Source organism: Natator depressus, chromosome 6 (assembly GCF_965152275.1).
Source record: "Natator depressus isolate rNatDep1 chromosome 6, rNatDep2.hap1, whole genome shotgun sequence".
In the NCBI taxonomy this organism is placed as follows: domain Eukaryota; kingdom Metazoa; phylum Chordata; order Testudines; family Cheloniidae; genus Natator; species Natator depressus.
In genome coordinates this window covers 67,173,986-67,187,887 of record NC_134239.1, presented here as the reverse complement: position 1 = coordinate 67,187,887, position 13,902 = coordinate 67,173,986, and the positions used below count along the sequence as shown (strand labels likewise).

Genomic DNA, 13,902 nt, shown 5'->3' with positions numbered 1-13,902 from the left:
CAGCCACAGGTTTTTCTTTGCTGTGTAAACATATCAAAAGGGCAGTACATCCTTAGGAGTAAAGTTAGACCATGACTTGGCACAGCAGTTAAATATGTGCATAAAGTTCAGCACCTGAGTTTTCCCAGTTAAACTAGTGTTTTGCCAGATTGGGGCCTTAGTGAATGGCATGGCTAAGTAGTACTCAGCAAGTCACGTACAGTCACTGGTATGTATAGTCACTGGTCTAGAACTGAAATTGTTGAAGATAATAAATTAGAAGGGCAATGGAAGTGGAAGATCCAGCACGGCAGTGGGGAGCGCAGGCCACTGGCTGCACGGAGGTGGAGGATCACCCTGAAGCCTCCCCCTCCCCTAGACACAGACCTGACCCTGACACAGCACAAGGGTCGGGCCTGCTCCAGCAACATCCTAAGGCCTTTCTCTCCCCAGCTCCAGGCACTCCGCAATAGCGAGCAAGAGGAACAGACTCTTGCACGCACCCCCAGCCCTGCCACCCAATCCAGGTGTGGGGCAAGCAGGCTCAGCCCAATTCAGCTGTTTGGTGATAGGGTTGTGTGTGGGGCAATCTGGATGCCAGCAGCTTGGTTGGGGGTCTGGAGGATCTCAATGCATGGGGCTTGCTGGGGGGTGCTGAGTGCTGTGGGAATGGGACTCTGCAAGTGGGGATCCAGGTGAAGGTGTTGGGGCTCAGCAATAGAAGGGGAAGCCTAGGTACTGGAGAAGTGGGGGTCCAGGTGCAGCTGGTTGGGGCTCAGTGGGGTGGGGGTCTGGGTACAAGGGGATTAGCGGAGTGATCCAGGTGCAGGGAGGGTGGGGCTTGGCAGGGGGTCTGGGTGTATAAGGGGCAGCTCCCCACACAGTGAACCCTCCCTCCACAGCTGGGGAGCGATGGGGACAGGAAGTGGGAGTGCTGAGCTTCCTGCAGCTGGGGGAGGTTCCCAGGGATGGGTCTGACCCAGCCACTGGAGCAGCACATGCAGGGGAAGAGATGGCAATTTGTATCTCCCCAGGCTGCTTCCTCATGCCCAAACCAGACGTGCCTACTTGGGACTGCTGCCCAGGATGGGCGCATGCATCAATTATTCTGCAAGGAAAGAGTAAAATCTGCAGGGGACATTAATTCTGCACTTGCACAGAATTCCCTCAGGAGTAGCAGTCTGGTCAACTCAAAGGAGCTGTCTGTGTATGGAGTATACCCAACGCTGACAATCAAGACAATTTAGCTGCTAAACTAAGAAATCTATACTGAGCATACAGGAACTGTAATTTTTCAGATGCTTATAACTTGGTCATATTTAGGTGAATTTTCATAGGTAGAGCAAAAATTCACATTCCTGACACCATGACGAGACACACACACACCCTTGCCAAAATTTCACCCCGTGTCCCATTGTAAAGTATGAAGGTGCTACCGCTTGTCATTGAATCAGTTGTAAGATTTTTTTTAAATGCACAAAATAACCTTTTCCCCCCCAACCTTGTTTCCAGAAACCACCAAACTGTTTTAGCTGAAATTCTCCAAAAAAAAAAAAAAAAAAAAATTCACCCAGAGGTAGACACTCGGCATAGGAAATTTCAGCCCAAACAGTTAAAGTCTGGCAAAACAACTGAAAACAAGGTCTTGTAACAGAAAAGTATATGGCAATCTTAACTACAAGTGTCACTATTTGCCTGTAGTATTAGTCACAGAAGAGTAGAGAAGTGAGAAACCAGTGCCCCCTCTTTAGGGAAATAGGTGTTATCCCCACAGACTAGTACATTAGCGATGTAGATCATGCTTTCCAGTTGCAAGAAAGACTATGATATTTTCAAAATCCTTCTCTCTTCCTGTTTATACCCCTTATGGATTGCTAGTACTGAAACAATTAATTTGTTTTGTATAAGGTCAGACTTTGCAAGAGGAAAGTTCTTCTTCCTCTTATGTGGTAACAAGGAAACCTTCAAATAACAGAAGCTTACATGTATCAAGCATATACATCAAACACTTTAGAATAGATTCTTTAAAATGCCATTGGGAAAGAAGAGAGATGGTACTCAGGTAATACTACAAAAAAAAATAGGCTTTAGAAAGTCTTGCAATAGCACGGAAACATGTATACACACTCAGGACATAGTAATGGCAAACAGGGTTACAGTTTTAAATTTCACTACAAAGTTTTCAGTGGCAGAACATGTTTATTTAATCAAAGAAGTGCAGCTTTAGCAGAAAAAAAGATAATAGCCTGTTGATCTCAAAAACTTCTATTTAAGTTTTAAATAATGTAATGCAAGAAGGGATTGGTGGGGGTGCGTGTGTGTGGTGGGGGAGAGGAGATGAATGTTTTTATATTCTACAAACCATTCCAGAATTACCCACTAGGACACAAAACTGTGTTAACATTTATAGCCATATATGCAGTAGTTCAGCCACATGGCTTCTGAAAATATTTTACTCTACAAGACACCAGTGGATAACCCATACAGCCACACACAGGGTCAGCAAGGCATTTTCTGTAGCCCATATGCTGTGCAGCATTTTGCAGCAGTTTACTTAACTGCAACATAATACAACAGCTGCTCTCACCCTTCTCTCCCGCTCCACCAGCCTCCAACTACTCCCTGCTCCCAGCTACAGTGCAGAAAGAAGAATGTGCTGTTAGCCTGAAAAAGTAAAGCTTCTGTCTTTAGACTGAGGCTAGCCTGTGCACTGGGAATGCGAAGAAAGAATGAGTGATCAATATAAGAGAAACTAGAATGATAGCCCAATGATTAAGCACTAGGAGCAGAGGAAGAAGAGACACTGGAAGGGGAGCAGAATGGAAACAGAGGGAGAGATTTAAAAATGGAAGAAGGGAGACCAGGAAGTACAATATGTATAAGGAAACAACAATAGAAAATCAGAAGAAAAGGAATGAGAGAGAAATTTTAATGTTACAACAGACAGGTTTAGCGGAGGATTTTAACTTGCTTCTTGCATTAAATATGCTTATGAGAGTCCAGTCTAAGCAAGTCCCCCCCCCCCCCCCACAAAAAAAACAGGTCTAAAAATTAGGCATCATGAGGTACTAATAGGTGTGTCTTCACCATGTAACAATGCCAGAAAGGGCACACACATTCCCATATGAAGCAGTATTGGGATAGTTATCCATATGGCCTGCTGACATCCTGTTAAAATATAGAACAGGATATTTAAGTTGTATCTCTTGGAGGAGAAACATGGTCCACAGAGTTCTGTTTTATTTTAGGCAATTATATATGTTCTTAGAAAGTTATTCCAAACCAAAATGTGCAGCAAGTAATATCTTCAATCCCAGGGATCCACCTTGTTCCTTATGAAATCTCAGAACGCTCCCCATGCCTCCAGAACATTTTGCTTGCTTAGAAAGTTAGAGACAGAAACAAACTCAGGGCTCCCAAGCTTCAATACAGAGAACAACAACTTCTTCTATGTTAGGGGATCTCATGGTCCCAAAAGTTGTCAACCTTGATAGGAAATATTTAGATTTGACAGAAGGATTAAAATAAAACCTGTATTTGTAAATTGGACTAGATTGTAAACTCCTTAAACTATAAGCCATGTCTTCACACAGTGCTTAGCATAAAAGAGCCCCATCTTGACTGGGGCCTCTCAGTATTACAGGCAGTCCTCAACTTTACGACGTTTAACTTACGACGAATGGCACTTACGACATTTCTGAATTGACAACCTGATTCGATTTACGACAATTGGTTTTGACTTTACGACGCTCGGTCCCGCAATGGAGTGTATTGTGGTTCTGAGTTATGGCGTTTCGACTTATGACACAATTGGTTCCTGAAAATTGCGTTGTAAGTTTGAGGATTGCCTGCATTGTAATATAAACAACAAGGAAGGGTCCTCAGTGTGCAAATTAAAACCATGGCCAAGGGACTGCTAATGGACTCTGTAGCCTTTCACCTATGGGTTCAAGTTGAAAACAGGCTAGCAGCTACCAAAAGTTGCTGCTATATTTTCCTAGCACACATTCCCAGGGTATCCAAGTGCCTTCCATGGTGTTTGGGTTACCATCCCCAAAGGCTGTTACAGTAGCCTATTTGAAAAATGTTGAAAGCTGCAGTCCATTGCCAAGCAGGTAGATGTCATAAAACCCATCACCACAAACAAATGACGTTAGGAGCCAATCTCAATGGAGAGGATGAGGAATAATTAGACACAGAAACTGAGCTATTCTCACTCTAGAAGCTTTAATTTCTGTTCAGAGAAACATTGGGCATACCAGCGGGAAGCTTACTCATATTGTACATCTCTATGGATAAATAGGGTCTTCAACCTTAAAATACATGTATGCAATTGCATAAGTGCAAGAGCGAATACAAAACGTTTAAAATTTAGTACAGGAAAAATTACTTAGTTCCGTAGTTGTTCTACTTGCTAACATCACTTACCAGGAGGTACAGGTGGAGGAAAACCAGGAAATTGTGGAGGTGGAATCCCAGGTGGAAGTGTTGGGATTCCCATAGGAGGGCGATTCAAGTGAGGTGGAAAAGACATTCTTGCAGCAGCAATCTGGGGTGGGGGGGAAAAAGATAAAAACATCATCTATTCAAAGTGGAGTGAACTGACAATCACCACACTAACTCTGATTTTCGTCCTTCTAGGGACTGCCTGTTGAAATGCAAACTTCAGTTCATGTTTCCTTTCCCCAATTAAGCAATAACAAAGCAGTAGTGGAAGACTTCTTTTCTAATAGTGCTATTATTAAACATGAAAGTCTTGCCTTTTAGGATGGACTGATGCAAGAGATTAAGCTAATTCTTTATGCCAAACATTTCACAGAGAACTGTTTGTAGATAACGAGCTCAGAGAAAATACAATATGCCCACAGGAGTTACTTTTCCAATATCTAAAATCAGAAATAAATTCAGAATAAAGTTTTGCAATAAGCCAACTAGCTCTCCTGCACAGATGAAGTAGTAATGTATTAGATGTTTGTGAATCAAGTTACCAAGGGTCAGAATCAGCTCAAAGCAATATCTATTAATGGGACGAACACAAGGTAAATTTTTAACTTCAAACACAGAGTTGATAGGCATGCAGAGGGTTCTCCAGTCTATTTTTAACTAGCCAGTTCCCATGTCTGTTGGTTCAACTTGGCTGGTAGCTGATGAGCTGAAGAGTCAGCATGCTACCTACCCATAATAAAGACCATTCTGAAATGCACTCACTATCTATATATACACTTACAAGAGACCACTTACAATTTGAAAAGTGCACACACCTCCTACCAGAACAGAAGGGAGGCATATACTCTTAGTTTCAGCACCATCATAGCAATTATATTCACAACTATTATTAAACTATCTAAAAAGTAATCTAGCTTGTTATTCAAATATCTGGTCTTTACAGACGAAACTGGTGTTAAAAAAACCAAAAAACACCCATATGCTCATCAGCCTTACTCAAGCAGATAACGTGCACATAAAGTCTCATACATTAATGCATCGGTAACTATTACCATGCAGATACCCTACCATGAGCCTATATTCTTAAGTAAATGGGGTACCACTAAGTCAGAATGCCAGACTCAGCCACTATCCCTGAATCAACCGGGTTCCAACCCCTGCTGGAGGTGTTTTTTGTCCAGTTTTAAAAATGGGTTTCATTTAGCAAGAGCTGGTTAGAGAGAGATAATTTGGGGAGGGAAGGTGCACCCCAAGTGCAGGAGCCAGAATGAGCAGGAAATAGGTCTGCATGTGGATGATGCAAGAGCTAGATATATGAGGAACAAAAACATTATCTATACCCCACTCGTGTTGGAGCAGGGAGGAGCAAGAAACGAGAGCCACTGGGCCTAGGAGTACTATACCTTCCATACATGGGAGCAAGCAGGAAACATGGTAGTGCTGTGATGTTAGCACTAAAAGCTAATACCACTATCCTACCATGATAACAGATAAAGAGAGACCTCAGAGTCTAGAGGAAGGAATTTTAGAATTCAGAACCAAGATTGTTTTCAGAGTCTGGGAGAACTATGGAAATAAGCAGGCATGTACACCAGGGGCAGTGAGTCCAAGCATATTTGGTGGTGTTACTCTTGAGCTCACATCAAATATATCTCTAAGCAGGAGCAGAAAAAGCAGCTATTTTTTAAAGTTCAGTTCCTACTATTTAAAATGGAGCAATATGCAAGTTTAGCTTTTTTTTTTTTTTTTTAAGTTAGCCAATTAACAAAAGATTAAAGTATAGACAATGTCCCTTTAACTGACCCAAGGGCATCCAGCTCTTCCCACCAAAAGTAAAGGTAAAATGTATCTGATACAAGGCCTGAGGTGGTGGAGTAAACCAGGTAGCAAACAGAAGACTTCTCACATTTATGAGATCTAAGCTATACTTACATCACACAAAATAGACAAACTTTTCTACTGTTCAATATTTTTTAGCATGCCTCTCCTTTCTATGGCTCTCTTTTTGCTGTCCCTTTCACCATTAAGCTTTGAGAATCAAAAATCTACTGCCACACACAAGACAGTTTAAAGTAGCTGAAATACTAACATCTACGACTTTTGGGGTGGGAGAACGAGGAGATTCCCTTCTCCACCTAGGTATTTCAGTTGTGTACTTTCCTAACCAAAAGCCAAATGCACCCTGCCAAACAATCACTTCCCAGGGTCCCAGGAAAGGAGAGATCTGAACAAAGAGACTCCTCCAAATGTGGATACATAAAGACGGTTTTGGGGAAGGATGGCAGGAAAGAACTATTGGACCCAGACTTGTTCCAAATGAGCTGGAGGCTCGTATGTCCATATAGGCTAAGGTTTGTTTTTGATCAAAATCAAAGCAAAACCTAGCATTCAGTGGAATAACCTTTAGCCCTCAAGATGAATAAAAAAAGAGTTGGTACAGAACAGACAGGGTTTACAACCTTTCACGTCTAGGCCTACAGTGAATAAAACGTGTTGCTATGTACACAGCTTGAAAAATTCACCAATTTAAACTTGTTTAAAAAAGGAACAAGTTTCTAGCCCTTGAAAAGATCCTACTAATGTGAATCAATTCAATGATATAGTCCTGAGTGAGTAGAGAGAGCTTCAGTACCTCTGCTATCCATAGCTTTCACATGCAACAGCAAAATTAAGTTAAAGGGAATAGGATATGTTTTTCTGCTGCTGTGTAAAATTCTTGAAGAGTGAAACTGACAAAGATGTCAGTTTCATTCTCTGGCTATTAAGGAGAGCTCTGAAGAGCAGCAGTAGATACAGATATTGAAGCTATTCTCTGTGAAGGGAAGGTAGGGGAGAGACACCTTGTAGAAGCCAGGAGGTTGTTTTGGGTTTGTTTGTTTTGGGGGTGGTGGGGGAGAGGCAGGAACCAGAAAGAAGAAGGAATTGAGTAGCAGGATTTCTCCAATGACAATTAGTAAACTCATAGATAAGGGAGAGAAGAGGGCATGTGCTCCTTCTCCCTTCCATCAGTCAGAAGGGCCTTGGTGGTTCAAGCTAATCGCCAGGGTTGCCAACCCTCCTGGTTTCGCCGGGAGTCTCCTGGAATTACGCCCTATCTCCCGGAAGCTACTGAAGCCAAACTGGGAGATTTTAGGCACTGAAAGTCTGGCGGTGCAGTGGGGCTAAAGCAGACTCCTTGCTTGCCCTAGCTTCACGCCGCTTCCAAAAGTGGCTGGCACATCCCTGCAGCTCCTGGGCAGTTCTCCACGCGCTGCCCCTGCCCCGAGCACCAACTCCGCAGCTCCCATTGGCAGGAAACTGCAGCCAATGGGAGCTGTGGGGGTGGTGCTTGTGGGCACAGGAAGAGCCCCCAGCTCCCCCCAGGGAACGCAGAGACATGCCAGCCACTTCTGGGAGTAGCAGAGGACCAGGACAGGCAGGGAGCGTGCCTTAGCCCTGCTGCACCACCAACTGGGAGCCGCCCGAGGTAAGCGCCTCCGGGCCAGAGCCTGCACTCCATATCCCCTCCTGCATCCACCCCCCACCCCAGCCTGGAGCCCGCTCCTTCACCGAAACACCCTCCCAGAGCTTGCACCCTGCACTCCCTCCTGCACCCCACACCCTGCCCCAGGCTCAGTCCAGAGCCCCCTCCCCCACTTCAAACCCCTCAGCCCCAGCCCAGATCCCACCCCCCACCCTAACTGCCTACCCCAGCCCAGTGAAAGTGAGGGAGGGAGGGGGGATGGAGTGAGTGGGGTGGGGCCTTAGGGAAGGGGCGGGGCATGGGGGAAGGGGTATTTAGGTTTGTGTGATTAGACAGTTGGCAACCCTATTGGTCACCCACAAACCAAAGGCTAATACAGAAAGATATGAGCATCCAAGCACAGTGCAGAGAGAACACCCTAGTAGGCATCCTGGCAGTTGGGGTACGGAGCTTCTCACCAGGTGCTGCCCTTTCATACTGGCCAATAATTAGTAGAGTTAGCTTTCTAGATCTGATAAATTTTTCAAGCTCTGTCCACTCAATAGGTATATGGTAAACTTCAGATTTCTCCTGAGTGTTAAGAAAATGTGTGAAGTAATCACTTAAATGATATCGATATATTTTCACAAGTGAGAAGAGTTTACAAGTGTATATTATACTTCTTGTTTTTATATTACCTTACGCAAAGTTACAGGTGGCTTTCACTAATGCATTAACATAGTAGGACTTTAAATGAAACTGAGCCTACACAAAATGTGTCAGTGATTGGAGTCCAGAGTTCAATACCTGGAGAATAGGTATCTAAAACACACAAGTCACCATCACAAGTGATGTCATTCCAAATACTGAAAAAACGTGGAGTCTGTACTACTGTCTCATTATGAAGCACTTCCATTGCATCATGGTTCTGGCATATTAGCAAGAAAGCGTGGAAAGCTTGCACTGCTGATGCCATGTTCAGATTCTGTGGCTAAAGAAACTAAAATTTCAATTACTCAGAGTACTTCTAAACTTTAAATATATAGAATATATTTTTAATAATGGTGGGTGAACAGACAGGGCTGTAAGTAGATCATGAATTTCTCTTTACTAGAATCAGTAATGTAATTAAAACAACCAAGGACATCTTTAATTTTTTATTAAATTGGCAACTAAGCCTCCTTGCAGAAGTAACATCTTGATGACAATAACTTTGGACCCTATTAGCATTAGCCCCCAGAATAATTTTCCATTTCTTTTAATATTGGTCTTTTCAAATCCTGGTTGAGCAAAATGTGTAATTTCCTTTCCAAAGGTAACTAAAAGATTGTTTTAAAAACCTATAAAAAACAGCATTCAGAAGTCTGTATTCCTCATGCAACAGTTAATTACAACACTGTTAAACTGAGGCTGCACTACACAAGGTGTTAGTAATATCAATTGTAGCACAGGAATTACAGACCCTTCAACTCTTGCGAGCTGTGTGAATAAGTGCTTAATTTTTTAAAATATATATTTGAAGGTAAAGATACATATTATGTCATCATAGTAGCGATGCTATGGTCAAGGCTCTTCTGACTATTTCCATTTTAACTCATTTTACCTCACCTCCAAAATTCCTCTAATACTGTCCTTTTGCATTTCAAAGTCTGTATATTTAGTCTACAGTAAGGAGATTTTTTGCCACTTTTGGAAAAGTCTTCTATTACTGTTTGGTTAACCAATCCCCAAAACAGCTTTGTCTAGATTAGAAATTTAAGTTTGGTTTGTTCAAGTCTTAGGCAAAATCTGGTGCACATGCAGATATATTCCAATACTTATTTTAGTAGTGTTTTTTGTCTGGAGTGGAATGCTTTACTGAAAGTCTAATTTTATATACAGCTGGTTGCAGAATTATGCTGGGTAGGCTTGTCAATTACATAATCAGAATTGCTCAAATTAAAAGGATGTTACAAATATTCTGCTGGTGATTTGAATACTATGTTACCTTGTATTTTGTTAAAAATGTGCAGTACTTTCACCACATCAGTGTTTTAAATACTTTCTAAAACAAGCAAAACTCCTAGGGTGAAAAACATTAGACAATTCTGACAGTACATGAGTCTTCAAAGGCTAGTCCTCCTAAGTAGTACCACCACCAAAGAATGAATAAATGCCCATTTATATGTTGTCCTCAAATAATTTGTACATTTTTCATTTCACTTAACAGCACAGGTTTGCAAGAAAAATATCCAAAAAATTTCAGAACAGGATGACCTCTGGAAGAGGAAACAACTGAATAAGAAAATTGTTCCAGTCAGTATTGCCATTGAGTTCAGTGTATGCAGAATCAGAGTCTAAATTAGGTCAATACAATCCTCATTATAGAATTTTAAGCTATTTTGAAGTAGAAAACAGCTAAAACTCCAGTTCGCCATCATTCTGAGGTTCTGTTATTGTATTCTTGGCACACTGGGATTTCGCTCAATACAGCTGCATAACTCAGGGGTGTGGATTTTTACCTTCTATGCATGCAAAGGCTGCCCAAGAGGCAGCACACTCAACCAAAAGGGCAGACAGCCATTATCCTTCCCATTACTCTTCCCTGCATGCCCTGCCTCTCACTGCAACACACTTTACTGTTTAGCCCCTGATTCTGTAACTTCTTGTGCCCACACAAAGCTCCACTGTCAATGCAGGGGCTGCCTGCACCTCAATCCTGAGAATGGGAGGAGGATTCCTCAGCAACATGATTAGATCTCCTCTGGGTGGCCAGGGCTACGGCATCCAATGAGCCTCCTTTCTCAGGAAATCTTTAGAGAGGAGCATGAAGACCCAGAAAACTATTTGCAAAGCAACTACTGTGGGGGTGTCTGGCCCCCATAAAAAGTGCAAAAGACTATGATTTGGGCTTCTCTCTCTCAAGGCCTGACTGGGCCTAGAACCTGAACCTCCACACTTATTGCACTGCACTGCACCAGTGGTGGCGGCTAATCTCGGGGTGGGCAAACTTTTTGGCCCAAGGGCCACATCTGGATAGGGAAATTGCATGCAGGGCCATGAATGTAGGGCTGGGTCAGGGGACTGGGTGCTCAGGGTAGGGGGTTGGGGTGCAAGATGAGGTGTGGAGTGCGGGAGGGGGCTCAAGGCAGGGGGTTGGGGTGCGGCAGGGGGCTCAGGGCAGGGGGTGTGGGCTCTGGGTGGCAGCGGCGTGCAGCAGGGCTAAGGTAGGCTCCATACCTGCCCTGGCCCTGCGCTGCTCCCCTTCGGCACCACATCCCTGCGACCCCTAGGGGAAGGGGGGAGCAGTAGGTTCCACACACTACCCTCACCTGTGGGTACCTCCCCCAAAGTTCCCATTGGCTGCGGTTCCCCGTTCCCAACCAATGGGAGCTGCAGGGGGCAGTGTCTGCAGGCAAGGGCAGGGCGTTGAGCCCTCTGCCCCCCCTCTCCCAGGGGCCGCAGTGCCAGCAGCTTCCAGCGCAGCCACGGGGCTGGCAATCCCACAGGCCAGATCCACAGCCCCTGACAGGCCAGATACGGCCCATAGGCCATAGTTTGCCCACCCCGGCTTATCTTCACCTCACAAAGTGATAAAGACAGAGCATGCATGTGTGGAGGAAGTTGTTAGAGACTCCCCATTTTTAACTAAAATGAAGGGAAGACTATTCCCCTCTAACAGAGAAAGCTTCCATCTCTTTCTCAGAGCTTGTGTAGACATATCTGGGGAAATGAGAGTTGTTTAAAAATATTCTTATCAACACTTTTAAAACACTTGACTCCCTAGAATCAGGTTGAAAGTTTTGTTAATCACAACCAGCTAACATATTTTTGAATATGATTGTCCTTATCCATATTTCACATTTCAAAAATCACATTTCACACCACATTAGTTAAAACGTTCTCTTGCAATACATTTTACCAGTGTAGACATGATCAAAACCAATACAGTTTAAAAGCAAAATAGCTCATCTTGGTCAATCCTAGTGGGATCCACAGCCAGCTAGCATGTTCTTAAACACCATGGGTTTTGGCCAAAGTAGGTGCTAAGTCGCCTTCACTGACACATGTAACTACCACCACTCACTCACCACTGGATCTACACAGGGCTAGGCAGTGTGGACGAAGAGGTGCCCCCCCCCCTCCTCCTCCTCCATGGGGGGGATGGCTACGCTCCACGTTTCCAAGCTAGAGTATGGCAGGTGGCCCCCACCCCTCAGCGAAGGGACGTCCCCGCCTCCTCCGCTCACAGGGCAGAGACTCTCCGCTTGCTGGGGGAGGGGGAGGGGATGCACCAATACACACCCCAGGGCGCGACTCGCCCCCACCCCCGGCGCTGGGCAGCCCCCTCGTGGTCCTCGGTGGAGGGGGCGGGTTCTCCCAGGAGGCGGGACGGGGGGGGGGAAATTCTCCCCGTCCCGCCGCCGAGGATTGCGTCTCCTCCGCGGGCGGGTGGCTGGGCGCCGATGGCGGCTTCTCTCCCCACCTGCCCTCGGGACTCACCCTCCTTCCCTGAGGGGCAGGAGCCGCGTCCGGGGCACCGCCTCAGCCTCTCCCGCACACGTCAGCCGGGGATGGGGAAGGCCTGTCCCGCTCGCCGCCTCCGCCGGGCTTGGAGGCCTCTAGGCCGCGAACACACTGCACAGAACCAGGCGCGCCGCCGTGCTGTGCTGGGGGTCACGTGAGCCGCCCCTTCCGCCAGCGTCCCGGCCTGCACCGCGCCGCCCGATCATAGAGGCAGCCTGGGAGTTCTGATAGAAAGTCCGCGCTATGCGCACAGAGACACAAAGCGCGTCTTACCATAGAGTGGTGATGGCTAGAAGGGCGTAGGGAGAAAAGGGGTGTCCGGCGCCATCTTTGCTGGGGGCAACCAGGAGCGGTAACCACTTGATTGACCCTTACTAGAGTCGCCATCTTGAGGTCAAGTGGCCGAGGCTGCTGGCGTCTCACCAGCCTAACACAAAAGCTTCACGGGGTAGGCATCCCCCTCCCCCCAAGCCATCGCGGCTCAGTGCAGCCGCACCCCATCCTCAGCCCTGGCACCGTCCTGCCTGCCAGGTGCCAGCATCGCCCCATTGCCCTCAAGGCCATGAGCCGCCCAGGACACGCTGGTGTAACTCACAGCAGCTACTGTTGGTGGGGGCACACAGGGCGACCTGGGTGCCTGCCGCTGGCTTCCCTGGCCCCTTGCCCGCAGCGAAAGCGCGTTAAATGACATTTAAAAATACAGAACGCTGCCCCCTCCCCAGACTACTTTCCCCTCTAGGCAATTACTGTAGTTACCAGGAAGATACCATGAAATTGCCAGTGGAAAGAGGAAGTCGCTGTGAGCGTGAAGGGGAGGAAAGAGATTGTCTTGTGTAGACCATTAAAAACTGGGCCACAGTAAGCGTAAGTTTGAGACTCCGTTTTACACAATAATTCAGCTCATGTCACATAGATCAGAAAAGGCATAAGCTACCTCACTATTTCTTTTTTTAAGCTTTCCATGGATTATAGACACAGTACATAAAGATAAGTCTTTGCAGGATCAGGGCCTAAAGATGGATGCATTGGTGGTTTAGTGGTGAGCCTAGCTGCTTTCTAAGGAGTTGACTCGGGTTTGATTCCTGGATCCCAATAAGGCAAGGAGGCATTTTCTAACAAACACCTACAGTAGTGCAACTGGTTAGTGTGTGTGTGTGTGGGGGGGGGGATACGCCTGGGGTTGTGAGTTCAAGCCTCACTCAGAGCTTTGGTTTAGGTTGGACATTAGGAAAAACTTCCTAACTGTCAGAGTGGTTAAGCACTGGAATAAATTGTCTAGGGAGGTTGTGGAATCTCCATCACTGTGGACTTTTAAGAGCAGGTTGGACAAACACCTGTCCGGGATGGTCTAGATAATACTTAGTCCTGCCTTCAGTGTAGGGGACTGGACTAGATGATCTCTCGAGGTCCCTTCCAGTTCTGTGATTCTATGGCCAATCCAGTCCACCCACTTTCAAGTCAAGAGGGCAGTGTTCACAGCAAGTGTTGTATATACAACAGCTTAGTGCCTCAAGTCAAAGAGAGCAGAG

At 45.6% G+C, this 13,902-nt stretch overlaps 1 protein-coding gene across 2 annotated transcripts in view; it reads right to left on the bottom strand.

The window, feature by feature from the left end:
* RBM25 (RNA binding motif protein 25) overlaps positions 1-12,512 on the bottom strand; it is a 41,458-nt gene extending 28,946 nt beyond the window's left edge. The window contains exons 1-2 of one of the 2 annotated variants that reach the window (XM_074955598.1): positions 12,350-12,512; positions 4,408-4,528 (exon numbers count right to left, since the gene is read on the bottom strand). In XM_074955598.1, coding sequence (XP_074811699.1) covers positions 4,408-4,513 — 106 coding nt within the window. In that variant the 5' untranslated portion in view covers positions 4,514-4,528; positions 12,350-12,512. The remainder of the gene's footprint in view (positions 1-4,407; positions 4,529-12,349) is intronic. The other variant, XM_074955596.1, reaches the window with a different exon arrangement.
* Between the last annotated feature and the right edge of the window lie 1,390 nt (positions 12,513-13,902).